The sequence below is a fragment of the Lutra lutra genome, chromosome 6, assembly GCF_902655055.1.
Source record: "Lutra lutra chromosome 6, mLutLut1.2, whole genome shotgun sequence".
Taxonomy (NCBI): domain Eukaryota; kingdom Metazoa; phylum Chordata; class Mammalia; order Carnivora; family Mustelidae; genus Lutra; species Lutra lutra.
Window position 1 is genome coordinate 138,280,447 of NC_062283.1, and position 18,422 is coordinate 138,298,868.

The following is an 18,422-nucleotide window of genomic DNA, read 5'->3' on the forward strand; positions in this document are numbered from 1 at the left end:
TTGGCCGGCATCTGTAGAAAAGGTGAAAGGGCTTTGTTCTGTTGATTTTGTTTCTCTACAGCTTCTCTGTGGCCTTCTTTGACCCACTTGTTCCAGCAGTTCTCAGATTTCTTTCCTGTTTCTTCCATCTCCCGTCTGTCTTTTTCAGAAATGGGGAACAGGGACGCAGCGGGAGCCCCACCCAGAGCTTTGCAGGCTTGGGAGGAGGCAGCCGTGTTTTACGTGCGGGAGGCATCAGCTCCGTTCCAGGCATGAGAGATGGAAAATGAGAAGCTTTTCCAATGTAGCCATTTTCTGAGGGTCTTCTAGATTGTGGGGTGAGGCCCTGGGAAACCAGTGGCTTCTCCGTCGCTTTTAGAAACATGGGTGCTTTTAGACACTTCCCTTTATCCCTCTCCATTTCCCGCTCGGTCAACAGCCTGATTTTCATACATTATTGGATTTCTTCAAGCAATGGCATAATCTCTGATAATGAAAAAATAATGTGCGTAATTGCCAGAAGACCTCGTAAGGCAGACCGAAAGATCTGCTTTAGGGCAAGCCTCGTAAACACCACCAAGGAAGGTTTTTTCAAAAAAGGTGAGGACTGCCACTTGCCCTTCACGTCTCGGAATGGTTCACATCCACTCTGGTGGGGACGAGAAGGGTCCAGCCAGCCGCGCCGTGTCCCCTGCAGCTCGGACCCGAGCGCCGCCGCCTGTGGGAACACCCACCTACAAGGCCAGCTGCCTGGAAACGGCCACGAGAGTCACCTTGGCACGGATGACCTTTTGTCAACAGTCTAAAGCAGGTTTCTTTTTTCTCTCCTTTAGGGAGTCACAGGTGCCTTGACGGTTTTGATGAAAGATGCAATAAAACCGAATCTGATGCAGACCCTGGAGGTGAGTGACTTTGTCGCTACGGAAACTGTTGGCAGAGTTTGCGTTCATCAGACAGGGTGTGCGTCCCCACACGACGCGAGCGTTTCCAGCCCATGTGGGCCCCCGGGGAGCATCCGAATAAGTCCCGGGTCATCTGAAAAAAGTTAAAAATGTATGTAAGGATTCTTTGCCTTGGGTAACACAGTAGAAACATTAAAAACTCCGTATCGAATATGTCAGTGAGTTAGGTGCCGTGTTTATGGGATGTTTTTTCTGTTTTGCCTCTTTTGGACTTAGCTTCTCATCATTATAGGGTTCTTTGGTTTGTTTTTCCCAAGCAAAATACAGAGCACATGCTGAGAAAGGTTTCACAGAAAGCATGCTGACGCCACCTTTCGTAAGATTAACCCTGCTCCTGCCCAGGGGGCAAGGAGGTTGGAGGAAAGCGAGCAGAGTCTCCATCCATTCATTCACTGAGCCGAGAGAAAGCTCAGTTTGGGTGCAACCTCTGCCATTGACTGGCCGTGGCCTCGGCCAAGTATTTACTAATCTCAGCCTCTGTTTTCCCAGGTAAAATGGTGATAGTAACGGAGCAGGGTTATCGTGAAGATTCAGCATTCACTGAGCCCATCATGTGGGCAGGCCTTGCAGTAGGAGCTTAGGACAGCAAGTCCCACTCTCTTGGAGCTTATCCTTAAGTGGGGGGGACAGACGATTGAGAAATGAGTCCATACATATAGCATGTCAGCTGGTGGCAAGGACTGAATTAGAAAAACAGGAGGGAATGATAGAACAGAGAGTGAGGTGGGTGGCGTCTGATGACCAGCGATGTGAATGGACCAGGAGACGGGGGAAGTGCTTTCTGCGGGGAGGGTGACATGTGGCGCAAAGGCCTATGGGCAGGGATGAGCTCTCCGGTCAGAAGGGCTCCAGCAGAGCAAGAATCCAGACATGAGGCAACAGGACAGAAATGGCAGAACCAGCCAGAGCTGGAAGGTCTGAGGTGAGGGTGCGGAGCTGAGCTGGGGAGGGGAGAACGCAAGCACCTTCTCGCGGGGTCTCTCCCTCCTACAGGTGAGCCCCTTCCTCTCTCCCAGCATTCCGTTGGCGTGCAAGCATGCTCTGGTAGAGGCCGTCTTAAAACAAAACAGTCCCCCAAACCTGCCAGGATCCAGTGTCCCCACACAGCTGCTGCTCCATTCTCTGCTCTGTCACGGTCAGACATTAATGTCTGTGGCCAGGGTCTCCGCCTTGTCCCCTGGCTCTCCTCATAACTTCAGCCTGACCCGAGCTTCCCCCTCTCCTGGATGCTCCTGTCAAGGTCACCTGTCCCTCTGTGCTACCAATTCTTCCTTTTTCTGTCCTTCTCTGTGTGGTCTCTTCACAAGGTCTGACCCAGCTGATGTTTCTTCCGTCTGGAGTACTTGGTTCTTCTGGCTTCTGGGACACCTCGTGGCTCTGGGCCTCCCACTGTCTTCCCTCCCCTTCCCCTCCCCTTCTCCTTTGCTGGCCTGGCCTTGGCTCAGCTTCTAAATGTGAGAGGGTCTGAGCTCTCACTTCTCCAGCCGTACTTCCCTCCCACTCCCATCAGCCATGGGCTGACCCCCGAACTCCTTTTTTCTTTAAAGATTTTATTTATTTATTTGACAGAGCACAAGCATGGGAAGCAGCGGAGGCAGAGGGAGGAGCAGGCTCCTCGCCGAGCAGGGAGCCTGATGTGGGACTCTGTCCCAGGACCCTGGGATCATGACCTGAGGCGAAGGCAGATGCTTAACCCATGGAGCCACCCAGGTGCTCCCTGACCCCCCAACTCTTGTTCTGAATCTCCTGACCTCAGAATTTCAGAGTTGTGGGTGTACTTGCTGAGAGCCATTGCATATCAAACCTGGTTATAAAATAGGGTCTTTGATTTCAAACCCAGTCAGCGGTTCCAGCCAAAATCCTAGGAGTCGTCCCGGAGCCTGGTTCCCTCTCCCCGACCCGTCTCCATCCCTGCAGAGCCTCCCTCCCTGACCCGTCTCTGACCCGTCCACTTCTCTTGCCGCCTTGTCCTCTAGCATGCCCTCTCGCCCTGCCACAGTGGCTGCTGTTAACAGTCGTTCCTCCAGAATCCTCTGTCTGCTCAGCTGCCCGGGAGCTTGAAAACTGAATTGCTCCTGTTGGCCTCCTGCTTAGAGCTCTTGGGTGGTTTGCACTGGTCCTCATTCCGGCTGGAAACCCTTCAGGACCTGGCTCTTCCCTCCTTCTTCCCTCATGCTCTCTCCTCCTGTCTGGGACATTCCTCCTGATTTCACTGATTTCACGTGTCTGTCTCCTTCTTGTTCATTAGGACTTGTGTCCTTTAGATATCAGCACCCTGGAGAGGCCTTCCTGGGCCACAGTTCAACACAGCCCCAGTCAGTGTGTCCTGTCACTGTCTTGTCATTCTGGCATGGCATGGAGTGTCATCCAAAAGTTCCCTACTTCCTTGTCCAGGATGGGAGCAGGACCCATCCCATCGGGCTCACCACCAGATCATGGCTCTGAGAAGCTGCCTTGTACATATTAGGTGCTCAGCAAACATTTGTTGAATAATTAATGAATACCTATTAGTTTTACTACATGGCTTGTTACCGTGCTGCAGGCTGCCGGGAGACTGGTTGTTCTCAGTTCTGGCTGCACACTAGACTCTCCTGGAAAGATTTTTTTTTTTTTAAGATTGTATTTATTTATTTCAGAGAGCATGTGCAGGAGCGCAAACAGCAGGGGAGGAGCACAGGGAGAGGGAGAGAGAACCTCCCTGAGCGGACTCCTCCCTCAGCACAGAGCCCAACAGGGGGCTCGATCTCAGGACCCTGACATCATGATCTGAGCCAAAACCTAGAGTTGGCCACTCAGTCCGCTGAGCCTCCCAGACACCCCATCATAGTTTTTTAACTAAGGACTTAACTCTGCGTACTGTATCAGAGCCATAAATATTGGCTGAGCGTCTGAGCCTGTGTGTCTCGTGGAGTGTCTAATGCAGAGTGCTTATCTCCAAGAGTGCATATCTCGAAGGGTGGTTATCTCGGGAGTGGTTATCTCAGGGAGTGGTTGTCTTGGGAAGAGTGAAGGGTTTGTGGCAGTCCAGCCCACCCTGTCACCCATCCCCCGCCACAGGCAGCCATAGTCCGGACTGCAAGGGGAAGAGGTGATGGACACTTGAAGGTCCTCTAAGCAGTGTTTTCTTCAGAGCATTTGAAAGGTTTATCTGGGCAGACATGAGAAGCTAAAGATAGGCACACAGGTCTAGACACTAGACACACGCATGAAACTATCCCTCAGCACCCACGTTTGGATTTTCTGTTGCCAACTTTATTTCCCCAGACATTTGCGTGACCTCCTCAGGAACCTGTCGTTGTCCCTCCTGGGGATTCTGGAATAAAAGTAAAGAGAGAACTCACAGAATGGCTTTGATAAACCCTGTCTCATTCTTAAAGAAGACTTTTCTCTCACTGCCTTTCTTCCCACTTTTGTTCAGCTCTCTCATCTTTGAAATATATTCAGCTAGCAGCCCATCGTGGTTCATGGGAATTTTCCGTGGCTCCCAGCCTCCCCTCTCCGTCACTCGCTGCCTCCCCCCCGTCAGTCCCCCCGTCAGTCAGAGGGCAACGTCTGTTTTCACAGGTGCAGCCAAGGCCTCACAGACACAGACCCCAGCAGCCCTGGCTGGGCTTGGGCTCAAACCCCAGCATTGCAATGCATGGGGATTAATTCCTTCAGATAGGGCTACAGTCTGTTCTCACCGATAAAGGAGAACTATAGAAATGGCATTTAAAATGAAATATTGACAGATTTTCTCTAAGAATTAAATCTCAAAGTTTTGATAATTCCCTTCTATCAGAGTCAGTTTGGTTTGTTGTTGTTGTTGATTTTTGCCTTTTTAGTAAGAATTACTCTAGCATTTTACCAGGAGTGAAAATTTGCTTTGCTTTTATTGTCTCAATACTGACCAGATCTTTAACACATAAGCCAGCTAAACAATGAGAAAGGCATAAAACAGAATTTGTAAGAATCAGAAGAACAAGTTTATTATTGTAGATATAAAAATGGGCTATAATGAACGTAAACCTTATATGGTTGTCCTGCCATACTACACGGTTCATTAATTGTATTGATTTTTATTTGCTTTCTTTAGATTTTTCTTGAAGTGATTGATTTCTCAATGGAGGAAAAAAATGTGTTTAAATAAGCCTCTTAGACGATCGGGTTTAATTCTATTCTTCTAAAAAATATATATGGGGCACCTGGGTGGCTCAGTGGGTTAAAGCCTCTGCCTCCAGCTCAGGTCACGATCCAGGAGTCCTGAGATCGAGCCCCGCATCGGGCTCTCTGCTCAGCGGGGAGCCTGCTTTCCCCTCTCTCTCTCTGCCTGCCTCTCTGCCTACTTGTGACCTGTGTCTGTCAAATGGATAAATAAAAATCTTTAATAAATAAATAAATAAAAGTAAAAAATATATTTAATTTGGGGCACCTGGGTGGCTCAGTCAGTTAAGCATTTGCCTTCAGCTCAGGTCATGATCTTAGGGTCCTGGGATCGAGCCCTGCATCGGGCTCCCTACTCAGTGCTGAGTCTGCTTCTCCCTCTCTCTCTGCCCACTGCTCCCTGTTTATGATCTTTCTCTCTCTCTGTGTCAAATAAATAAATAAAATTTTCTAATATATTAATATATATAATTCAAAATACTATGAAGTGAGTTAAATAGTTTACTTAATAGTTAGTGAGGCAGCTAATGAGTGCTTTACCAAAACAATCGTAGGAAATAATCAATCCTTATATAGGTTTTTCTCCCTAGTTCAGCATTTAATGTGGAATGACACTGTTGTAGAATATACCAGGAATTTGGTCCTTTGAGAGAGTCAAGGTGTTTCTTTTTCTTTGAGAGGATTTGCACACTGAATATGCAGCATTAATAAAAACAGAACGGGTTCAGTGAGTTTTTAAATACCAAGACTTGCCATCTTGGTTCATCCCTCCCTTTGTCTGTGAGGGTTTTGATTTGTCCTTGAATTTCTGTAGGGGACACCTGTATTTGTGCATGCCGGCCCCTTTGCTAACATCGCCCATGGCAACTCTTCAGTGTTGGCTGATAAAATCGCCCTGAAACTGGTTGGTCAAGAAGGATTTGTAGGTAAGTCATTTCTGTTAAATTTAGTTGTCGTAGAGTATGGAAGAAATCTAAACGTCGATGACTGAACAAGAGTGCTATGCATTCTGATTTGAAATATGTTCTTTTAGACCCACCTTTCATAGATATTGGAAAAGCCCTATGGTCTGGTCTATACTAGTGAAGTGATGTGTTCAAATCATACATTCTGATGTCAGGTACTCATGGGTTTGAATCTGAGCTCTGACACTTGCTGCTAGAGTGATTTTAGACACATTTGAATGACCTCTGAGCCTCAGTCTTCTCATCCATAAAATGGTGATGACAATATTGTATCCAACCTTGTAGAGTTATTGTGAAAACCAAATGAGATTATTTATTGACTGAGCCAGTATTTATTGAGAAACTACTACACGCAAGTCATACTACTCAGAGCTGGAAATAACCCCGTGAGGAAAACAGACCGAGCCCCGCCTTCGTGGAACAGACTGCCTAATGCTGTACATAACTAACAAAAGAAGTGCTTGTTAACTATTAGCTGTTATTAGCGGTAGAAATCAGTTTGCTCTTCCTCAAATCATAGTATGTTTTCGTGTCGAACGGAGGGGACATTTCCAAGTCCAGCTGTTGGACTTGGAAATTTTAATTGTTAGGACTTCCGACTTTGTGGTAAGGTCACAGTGTACGTTGTGGTACCTTCTTCTCTTCGGTTTTTGATGGACATTTCTGGTCAGGGAGAGGGGGCAGCTGCCAGCGTTTGCTCTGTCAGTGCTAGCCCCCATCCCACCCCCGAGGGCGACAAAGGACAAACAAATAGCAGGGAGGCTTGGAATAACAGCACCATTTGACATCAGACAGACTGCACTGGCAGACGTTCATGTGCCGTGGGTCATTTCCGCTCGCCGTTCGTGCCCGTGGTCCTCAAGTCTACCAGATGCTGCTTTCACACTAATCATCGGCCTTGTATCAAACTCGAAGTGAGCTGTTTTACTAGAAAAAATTCTACCGGGCTAAAGAACTTAGCACTGCACTTTTATGCTCAGCCATTCTAAAGTTCGTTCAGGGTTATGGAGACCTTTTTTAAGAATTCCCTATGGACATGCAGGCAGGACCCAATGGGAATTTATGTAGTTCATTCCTCAAGGTCCGTATCGTATAGGTCTTGTGTACTCGGCCGCCTGGTACCGAGTCCACTCTGAGAGTGGCTGGACATGCCGCGGAAATGGATTTGCTCAATTGATCACAGCATAATTGTGGGGCTAATGCACCGGGAGTCTGGGAAGGGCAGGCCCTGAAAAGGTTGGGTGCTTATATGAAGGGGGGTTCTCATGCGTCAACTCCACAAATAAAAGAGTTTCTAGAAGAAAGCACTCTGTTTTGTGCTGATGGAGCTCTTTGCTCCTGTACAAATCCTTACTTTGTCCATATGTATTTACAGAGTACGTGTTATTGTGGCAAAGCGTCATTAAAGATATGAGCTGATGGTGCACACAAAACATGACCCTGGGAAATCCATTAGCCTCTCGGGGAGTGTCCCTTGTGGACATTCTCAGGTGAAAAAGGAGAAATGAGGAATTGCATGTGACCGTGAGACAGAAGCTGTGGGATCATGACCTGAACTGGAACTGCCCACCTATGGTGGGCAAGTTACTCAGCTTCTCTAGGGTTCAGTTTCCTCTCTTCATAACTACGATATTTTAATGAGTAGTGTCAAGTGAGACATTGCTGTGTGAACCATGGTAGACCAGTCAAATGGCAGTGATTTGGCTAATGATTTCTATGACCTCCTGTAGTCTGAGAGGCTGTAGGTGGGGGGGAGAATTCAGTGACGGAAATCTGTCCACTACCAGATGGCTTGGAGAGTTAGCTCTAGAGTCAGAGTAACGGGCTCCACTCCTTTCAAACTGTGTAACGTTAGGTAACTTCTTAGCCTTGGTTTCCTTATCTGTAGAATGGGGCTTTAAACAGGGCTTGCATCATAGGTTTGAAAAGAGGTTTGAGGGACACCTGGGTGGCTCAGTGGGTTAAAGCCTCTGCCTTCTGCTCAGGTCATGATCCCAGGGGCCTGGGATCGAGCCCCGCGTCGGGCTCTCTGCTCAGCGGGGAGCCTGCTTCCTCCTCTCTCTCTCTCTGCTTGCCTCTCTGCCTACTTGTGATCTCTGTCAAAGAAATAAAATCTTAAAAAAAAAAAAAAAAAGGAGGGACGCCTGGGTGGCTCAGTTGGTTGGACGACTGCCTTCGGCTCAGGTCATGATCCCAGAGTCCCGGGATCGAGTCCGGCATCGGGCTCCCAGCTCCACGGGGAGTCTGCTTCTCTCTCTGACCTTCTCCTCGCTCATGATCTCTCTCACTGTCTCTCTCTCAAATAAATAAATAAATAAAATCTTTAAAAAAAAAAAAGAGGTTTGAATGAGACTGTTTGTTAAGACCTGACACATGGTGAGACTCGGCGACAGCTCTCAGCCACTCCTCGTCATTACTCTCCCCATAGCTGATCCGTATTAATAAAAGTTAAATTTCCACTTTTCCATTTAGAGTTTGGGGGTAGGTTTTTTTTGGGGGGGGGTTTGTTTTTGTTTTCGTTTTTGTTTTGTTTATGATAGTGATTTTATTTTTAACTGTAGTAGAATACATCTAACGAAATTGATGGTTTTAACCATTTTTAAGCACACCATTCATTGGTCAGATACGTTAGCATTACCGCGCCACCATCGCCGCCATCCGTCTCCGGGACTCTCTTCATCTTGCAAACTGAAACTCTGCACCCGTTAGACAATAACTCCCCACTCCCCCAGCCCCTGGCAACCAGCCTTCTACTTCCTGTCTCTGAGTCTGGACTGTCGCCTTCGTATGACTGGCTTATTTCACTTAGCATAATGTCCTCAGAGTTCGCCCGTGGTGGATCATCTGTTCATATTTCGGTGCTTTTCAAGCCGAAGCATGCTCCAGTTTATGTATGCCACGTTCTGTTTATCCACTCATCTGTCTGCGAACACGCGGGTTGCTTTCACCTGCCAGTTCTGGTGAATAATGCTGCTGTGAATGTGGTACGCAAATAACTCATTTTATGTTAGTTTTAATGCATAAAGATCACGCTTCATTTTGCATAACTGTGCGATAGCAGTGACTTGCAAAATACATATAGACTCAAGATCTATAGTGTTAAACTCTCACAAAGGTGGTACCCTAATGCCATGGCTGCATTGGAATGTGGGAAGCAAAGCCAACATCCTGAACTGTGGGAGCTGGGCACAGTCGGGAGACAGTGCTCCTGCCCCCCCCTTGTCTGGTCAAGGTTGATCTGTGGGCTGCGTTGGATGAAATTTTAATTAATGTATGGTTCCTCTAAGAATGTTTTTTACATTCCTCTAATCACTTTCAATCATAAGAATAGTCTCATTCTGGCGCACCTGGGTGGCTTGGTTGGTTAAGCATCTGCCTTTGGCTCAGGTCATGATCCCAGGGTCCTGGAATCAAGCCCCACATCAGGCTCCTTGCTCAGTGGGGAGACTGCTTCCCCTTCTCCCTCTGCTTCTCCCTTTACTTGTGTACTTTCTCACTCTGTGTCAAATAAATAAAAATCTTTAAAAAAAAAAAATAGTCTCATTCTAATAAAAAATGTGGATGCAGTCTTATATAAAAATAACTCCAAATTTCATTCCAATTTAAGTCTCTCCCATCTTGGGCCTGTGTTTGGCTAATCATGGGAAGGGAACAGTGGCGTCTTCTCTGTCCCGCATCACTGTGCACTTGGTCTGCCTCTGGCCCCTCTAGGGTTGAAGCTTTCACATTTGATGGTACCCATTCAGCCTCTTCCAGCAGAGACCCACACTGCTGACAGAAACCCTCTGGGCGGTATGAGACCGTCCTGCTGCTCATCTAGTACCTGATCTCCAGACACCACAGACCTTTGACCTTGACCTTACTGTTGGCGGGGGTGCAGTTACAACTCTCACCTGAGTCTCTGTCCCACTGCAAGGGCTGTTTCTCCTCAGCCTGAAAACATCTATGCATCCCCAAGCCACCACTGTGTCCCTGCCTTAGAGGGACCTCCAGCTGTGCATGTAAAGCCTCCCTCACTAGCTCCATATCCTTTCCACTGGGATGTGGGCAACGGGCTTCTGCACACTGATAACTTTCTCTGAAGAAATCCTTTCCTGGTTTCTAACTTGATCAACCGTTGAAAATTCAAGGTAGCTGTTGGGCTAAAAGATACAGAATCTATTTTCAAATAATGTTTTTGCAAATGCTACTAGGTTTAGCTTCCTCCTTGAACATGAGAGGAATTGACACTGTTTTGGGGGCTTCAGACAAAAGTGAAACCAAAAGAGCCCCATTTTAACATTCTCCCACAGAAATTAAATGCAGTAAGTAGAGGTTTTTCTGAAGCCTGTGAGACAATTTATGTCCTTAGAAAAGTCATTGTTTATAGAAGTGTGTACCTCTTAAGACATAAAAAGCCCAAATCCAAAAGAAGATTGATAATTTGGGTTATGTTAGAAAACAAATTGTGTATGATAAAAGATAAGGATTTAAAAAACAAGTGACAGAGTAGGAGAAATCTTTGCAGTGGTAATAGACAAATGACGAACATTTTTTTTTTTTTTTTTTTTTTAGATTTTTTATTTATTTATTTGACAGAGAGAAATCACAAGTAGGCAGAGAGGCAGGCAGAGAGAGAGGAGGAAGCAGGCTCCCCGCTGAGCAGAAAGCCCAATGTGGGGCTTGAACCCAGGACCTGGGATCATGACCTGAGCCGAAGGCAGCGGCTTAACCCACTGAGCCACCCAGGCGCCCCCGAACATTTGAAATATATACAAACCACCAAGGATTATGGGTTGATTTTTTTTTTAAGACAAGTAATCCAATAAAAAAATGGGCAAAGGATTTGAAAGGGTAATTTACAGAAAAAGAGCACTCCGACAGAATTTCTGGGTCAAACTGAAAATGAGCAAACCGTCTGGCAACTTCAGTTCTTCGTCATACCTTGGAGAAGAAGTAACTGAAGATTTATTTAAGTCATTTAAAATACTTTCCTTTAGTGCACATGTATTGAGCTTCTGCTCTTATATCAAATAATAACATGGTGAGAGCCGGGAATCAGAAATACACAACATGGGTCTTAGCTCTAGTCATGTATGATGTGGTGTGAGAGATAAGCCCATAAGCAGAACCTCAGTGGTAAGTGCGGTGCACTTATGAGATGAAGTATATTGATCAACGAAGAATCTTAAGAGATGATGGGCTTCTCTTAGATAGAATTTTCTCCATACTATGTTTTGTGAGGTATATTTAGTCTAATTTTTTGTTCTATCCCAACACACCCAAGAAAGGAATTATTTTGTCTACTCTGTAATAATTATTCCAAGATAATGGAATCAATTTTCCATTTAGACTAAAAATAGAATGAAATTTATTTAATTACAATTGACCCTTCAACGGTTTGGTGCTTGGGGCACTGACCTATCCCGTGCAGTTGAAAATCCCTGTAGAACTTTTGACTCCCTCACAACTTAACTACTAACAGCCCATTGATGGGTCAGAGCCCAATCAATGACTTAAAGAGTCAGTTAACACATATTTTGTATGTGGTATATATTATATACCGTAACCTTAAGATAAAGTAAGCTAGGGGCACCTGGGTGGCTCAGTGGGTTAAGGCCTCTACCTTCTGCTCAGGTCTTGATCCCAGGGTCCTGGGCAGAGAGCCTGCTTCCCCCTCTCTCTGTGCCTGCCTCTCTGCCTACTTGTGATCTCTGTCTGTCAAATAAATGAATAAAATCTTAAAAAAATAAATAAATAAAATAAGCTAGATAAAAGGAAATAGTATTTTTATTTTTTAAAAGATTTGTTTCTTTATCGGGGGAGGGGTGGGGAGAGAGAGAGAATCTCAAGCAGGCTCCCCACTGATCGCAGAGCCCAACCTGGGGCTTTATCCCAGGACCCTGAGATCATGACCTGAGCCAAAACCAAAAAAAGTCAACCACTGAACCTACTGAGCCACCGAGGCACCCCAGAAGATAATAGTATTAAGAAAATCACAAGGGAAAGAAAATACATTTACAGTATTATAATATATTTATCAAAAAGAAAATCTAGGGCACCTGGGTGGCTCAGTTTGCTAAGCCTCTGCCCTCAGTTCAGGTCATGATCTCAGGGTCCTGGGATTAAGCCCCGTGTCAGGCCCCCTGCTCAGTAGGAAGCCTGCTTCTCCCTCTCCTCTCCACCTGTGCTCTCTCACTCTCTCTGTCTCTCACTTTGTCAAATAAATGAGTAAGTCTTCAAATATATAATATATATAAATATATATATAATTATATATATATTTATATAATTATAATATATATATTATAATATAATTATATAATTATATATAGATATATATATCTATATAAAAATATATAATTTATATATAGATATATATATAATTTATATATAGAAAGAAGACTTGTATATAAGTGGACCCATCCAGTTCATACCCATGTTGATCAGTCAGCTGAAATTGCACAAACTTGTCAGACTAGACCAAAATAGTCCTTGAGAATTCGGGAGGAAATGCTCTGGTCCCCGTGATAGCTATTTCTATTCCTTTTTTAGCCAACAGTTCTCGTGGGAGTCCACTTAACCTCCATTCACTGCGATAAAAGCAAACATTTCTTTGGAATCAAATCCTAATCATGTCTTATTTTTTTAAAAAGTAAGAAGAAAGGAAAGGAAAACAACATTGAGTATCTATGCTTTAATAAATTATCTCATTTTTAAACTACTTGTAAGGATTTCAGACTTACACATGATCCTTGGTTTTTTAAATTTGCTTTCTGTTTTCTTACTTTGGTTTTGATTCCCATTTTGAATGAATACCTTTCCTTTAGTCTGGAATTCAGCACACACTGGTCCGTGCTGAAGCTGAGAGTTCTCCACTGGTGGCTGACCAGCCCGTCCTCCCATAATTAAATACAGAATTGTATATGGACATATATGGTTGGTTGGTTGTTTTAAAAAAAGGGCTCCATGGCTCTCATTAGATTTTTCAAAGGGGTCCATGATCCCAAAAATGATGAAGGCCCAGGGTCTTCTCATGGCCTAAGGCATGCTGTGTGGTTCACCAGACTTCCTTTATAGTGACCTATGGGACGCATTGGGGGCTTCTGATGTTCCACTTATATTTGACACTTCACGTCCCCTTCCAAAGTGCTGGTCAAGACATCGCCTGAATTGACCATGAGTCGTCTCATTGCCATCCGTAGAGAACGCCGCAGACCCGACCTGGGCTCCCCCCGGCTGCCTGGGGCCCGACCCATGAGCAGACCAGTGCCCCGCACTTCATTTCTACACTGAGCTTCACCCTGAACGTTTCCAGATTCGGGTTTCGAGATCAGAATAAATAACCGTGGTCATTCGGAGACAAACTGAGAAGGATTGGGGGGACACAAAGTCTCGTTAATATTTTCATTACAAACGCTGCCAATCTCTGAGCGATTCCAGAGCTACAGACCTGTGCTCTATCCTCTGCAGTCTCACGAAGCCTGAAACGGTTTCGGGCGGAGGTGGGGGGGCGTTGTTAGCCTCGTTCTACAGATGACAGCTGAAGCCTGGAGAGCTTACAACACGCGTCGTCTGTCCCCCAGCCAGCGAGTGGCAGAGGATACAACGTCAGGGCCCCCTCTTGCCAAAACCCGTGCAGGAAGACAGTTGGCTGCTCTGCCCACGCTGATCTTCTCATTTCTCTTCAGCTGGTTCCTGTCCACTCCCATGAAAAAAACACCAAGTTTCAGATGACCGGTCCACAGGGGATGGCCACAGCTTACAATCGTACCAATATGATTATACTGTGCCCATCTGTAATAACATATGCCAACGGCGGTGGGATACTTTTGGGTTTTCATTTTTTTAATTTTTTTTTTAATTTTAATTCCAGTATACAGGTTCTTTCTTCTTCTCCTCCTCATCCTTCTCCCCCTCCTTCTTCTTTTCTCCTTGCTACTTTAAGAGATGTTTCTCCCTAATACAGTACAAATTAAAATTTACCTTATTGAGTCACAACACCTTACTGCTCCCCCTACTTCTCCACTGTCCTTTTACAAACCGTTTAAATCTCACTCCTTGAGCTTCAGGAAACCCTCCTGGCATCTTCACCCAGTCACCGGCTTGTTGTCTGTTTCCATTTTTATTGCCATCAAATTTTAAATATCCTTTCATTTTGGTAGAAGAGAACCAGACCAAACTAAACATTCCTATAATTTCACCTACCCTTTAAAAAAAAAATCTGACATCAAGTGGTCTCCCAGCTTTCTAAGCTGGAATTCTTCCAGACCTCATTCTGTTTACATTATTTAGAAACACAGATCTCAGCCTCTGCTCTGTTTTTGTTAGAATGCTTCCAATTTCTTTTTCTCCAGTGATTGTATTCATAATTAAATCAAGGACATGAAGTACAGAGATGCTGACCTTCAGGGAAACTGCTCATCACCAGCGGTGTTCTTTAAGCCCGGTGTTCAGAAGCTCAGTGAGAGAAGGTGGTTTTCACTATCCCGGGAGTTCTGATGTCTCTAATATTGCTTGAGACCTAATCCCGTTTGCCCTTACTCTCAGGGCTGGTCTCTATTCCCCCTCACCTTTCCCCGCTCATTCTTCCACGTAGAGTCACCCTTCCTCCTTTCATCAGCTCGTCGTCTGCCCTTAAAAAAAAATAAGTGGGGAAGAAAGGTGAAACATAGCGAGCACACAGTACCTAGGAAACTATGCAGACTAATACAATAAATGCCTATATTCCCATCACTCACTAGTTGTGTTAAAATCCTAACATTACTATGTATGCTTTAGTTTTTGCTTTTTTATTTTTAAAGATTTTATTTATTTATTTGACAGACAGAGACCACAAGTAGGCAGAGAGGCAGGCAGAGAGAGGAAGGGAAGCAGCCTCCTCAACGAGCAGAGAGCCCATGTGGGGCTTGATCCCAGGACCCTGGGATCATGACCTGAGCTGAAGGCAGAGCCTTTAACCCACTGAGCCACCCAGGCGCCCCTGTTTTTTTATTTTTAAATAAAACATCAGACACAGAGTTGAGGTCCCTGTGAATCCCTCCCTGATCTCATTCCCTTGTCTGCTTCTCTAGAGGAAGCCCTATCCCAGTTTAGGGATTATCATTTCCAGGCATGGAATTTGTACATTCATTCCGTAAGTAGGTCTCCACAAAAGATCTACAACAGAGATTCCTGGACCTTCTCTGTTCATGTCGTGTCTCACCAATGGTTTCCTAAGGCATATGAGGTCAACAGAAATACCTAAGACGCTGGTTTATTAAGTGGTTAGGCCCGAACAACTTCCTGGACATTTATGTCTTGACACCTTAGTAGCTGTCTGGAAAAAAGAATGCATATAAATGGAAAAGAAAGCTATTATTTCATTTTTAAATAGCCACCATAACTTATTAACGAGATGTGTGTCCTCGTTGGGCACCGAACAACTTTTCGGTCCTTGGGATTGGCCGATGCTTTGAAGATCATCGCCTGTTCCCCACTGGCTTTCACAGCGTTCTTGCTCTTACTGTAGCAACTGCCAAAAATGTGGCTTCACAAATATATGATGTCCTTGAAAGGACTGCAGGGCGATGAAATGGAAACCATGAACTGCCTCGGAGTGGTTGAACCTGCAGGCTCGACAGATATCGAGTGTTACCGAGCTTCCCTCCAAACTTAAAAACACCCCATGGCTCCGCTAGGTTCAGTGCAGTGGCTCAGGACAGCTCAGCACATCCATCTGAGAACCACAGATACGCAGCATGTCTCGGTAGCATTTTATGTGTTTTTAAATTTTATGCATTAATAAATCTTACTATCTGCATTGTGCTCCCAGAGGGGCCAGCAAACTTCTTCTTAGGCGTCGTGAGTCACAGCATCTCTGTACAGATACTCAGACACAAAAGCAGCCACAGGGAAACCCGAAAACATAGGAAGGAGGTCGTGTTCCAATAGATTGATTTGAATTTCACCTCATTTTTTGCATGCATGTGAACTATTGTTCCTCTTTTTTTTTTTTTTTTTCAAACATTAAAAAATGTAAAAAAAAAAAAATGTACAGAGAATAAAAAAGTTGCAGGCCACCCAGAAGCAGGAGGCAGGCCATTTCTGTTTGACCGGACATTTTCACGTTTATCCGAGTAGCTGTAATCAAAGAACCCATAGAGAAGCCTTCCTTAGCATGAGCATAACCACATGCATTTGTGCACTCCTCCTTCAGGGGCCCTGAGAGTCCCTTTTGGCGTTCTGTTGCAGATAATGCTACCAGGAACATTCTAGTTGGTCTCGCTGACAAGACGAGCACAAGTCTCTATGCAGAAGCCTTCGAGGCTCTGTTCCCAGGAGTGAGGTGTTAGGGGTTATGTTCAGATAATGAACACTTGGCCATTTTGTGTTACAAGTATCTCCTCCCACGCATGCCTTGTCTTTTAAATGTGTTCGTTGTACCATCTCCTTTTCCATCCTTTCCCTTCGTGACTTCTGCTTTTGGGACGACCATCTATATTGGCTTATAAAATGTGGCCTCTTAACATGTAGGCCTTTAATTATCTCAAAATTGCTGTTTGTTTAGGGAGGCCCTTTCCCGAAGTTGTACCATTTGTGAAATTTTTTCCTCCTCCGTGATTTTTTTTTGGAGGTGGCTGTGAGCCCCAGCCCCAAAACTCAAAACAAAAATGGGCCAGGGAGGTTCAGGAGATGTAAATCTGTCAGGAGCTCAGCTCCCCTCCTCTCGTGCCCTGTTCAAGGCCGCTGCCAGTGGTGGGGCCTGCACCTGGACCTGCTTCCTAATCCACCCGCTTTGGTGGGACGAGGGTCTCCCTCCTACTTTGCCTCCCCAGGGAAGTGCAGTGGAACAGATGGCTTCTGAGCCAGAGCCCAGGGCTTTCTGCAAGAAGGGGATCCACGCATCATCTCCCCCCTGACTAGCCCGCCCGCTGAGACACTGGACGTGCCTGGGCAGTGGTACCTGGTTTTTGAAGAAGTGAAAAGCTATCCTACTGCCTGTTCTGATACTGTGTTGTCTAGTTCTGAACATTTGTCATAAATGGTCCCGTGGACCTCTGAGAAGAAAGGGCTTAATTTTATGGCCTGTTTACCTTTCTGTTTGACAAGACACTTGGAATAACCTTATCTTAACTTTTGCAATACTTTAAGTTTATCTTTTTGATTTTTATTTGTATTGCTGATATGGTCTCCAAATATAAATCAGTCCAGAAGTGTTTTTGAGTTAAGGAATAAAGAACCTTCACTATTAAAGATGCCAGAAGCTTCAGGTATTTATGTTCTAGCTCATCAGAAAAAGGAGTACATAATAATACCAATTTTCTAGAACTGATTTGCAGAAGAAGAACACAAAACATTTATCCCCTTTCTTGTAGTAAAGCAATTGAAGAGTTTTTCATTAGAAGCCTAGTTTCTGTTTGTTTTTCTCCGTGGTGCATTGGGATAGTAAATTATGAGGAGCCATGGCCCCCCCAAACCCGTTTCTCTGCCTCCCCACGAAGTCCCCACCCCCCGAATTTTGTGTATTGATGACCAGACTTTTTAGTTATTGCCACCAGCTTACATATGTTTTGTATGTATCAACACTCTCATTAAAATTTTTTTGAGGGGCACCTGGGTGGCTCAGTGGGTTAAGCCTTTGCCTTCGGCTCAGGTCATGATCCCAGGGTCCTGGGATCGAGCCCCACATCGGGCTCTCTGCTCAGCAGGAAGCCTGCTTCCCTCTCTCTCTCTGCCTGCCTCTCTGCCTACTTGTGATCTCTGTCTATCAAAAAAATAAATAAAATCTAAAAAAAAAAAATTTTTTTTTTGAAACTTTGGGCGCCTGGGTGGCTCGGTTGGTTGAGCGACTGTCTTCGGCTCAGGTCATGATCCCGGAGTCCAGAGATCGAGTCCCACATTGGGCTCCCAGCTCCATGGGGAGTCTGCTTCTCCCTCTGACCTTCTCCCCTTTCATGTTCTCTCTCTCTCTCTCTCTCTCTCTGTCTCCCTCTCAAATAAATAGATAAAATCTTTAAAAAAAGTTTTTTTTGAAACTTAGAAACAGGATTTGTTAATTAACGATCACCAGATACTACAACCTGATCTTTCAGAGTTTTGGTGGAATTAAGTTAGACTAATATTCAATTACACTAATATTTTTTGGTTCCTGTTTTGGCCGGGAATAGTTTTTAGGTCATTTTCTGCTACGGACGCTGAAAATCAAGATAATGGAGATGATTTTCCACAGAGCAGCCACATAGATTAGATTGCCAGCTCCAGCTGCCTGGATTGGTTGGCTGGTTGGTTGGCTGGTTTGGTTTTATTAAAGTGTAGTTAACATATAGCGTTCTGTTAGCTTCAGGCATACAATATAGTGATTAAACAATTTTATACGTTGCCCAGTGCGCCTCACAATAAGTTCACTTCTCAA

General features: G+C 45.0%; 1 protein-coding gene across 1 annotated transcript in view; it reads left to right on the forward strand.

Annotated features, from left to right (window-relative positions):
- Positions 1-18,422, forward strand: part of MTHFD1L (methylenetetrahydrofolate dehydrogenase (NADP+ dependent) 1 like) — a 190,611-nt gene that overhangs the window by 75,292 nt on the left and 96,897 nt on the right. The window contains exons 19-20 of the mRNA XM_047733489.1: positions 813-881; positions 5,899-6,010. Of these exons, the coding sequence (XP_047589445.1) occupies positions 813-881; positions 5,899-6,010 (181 nt within the window). The remainder of the gene's footprint in view (positions 1-812; positions 882-5,898; positions 6,011-18,422) is intronic.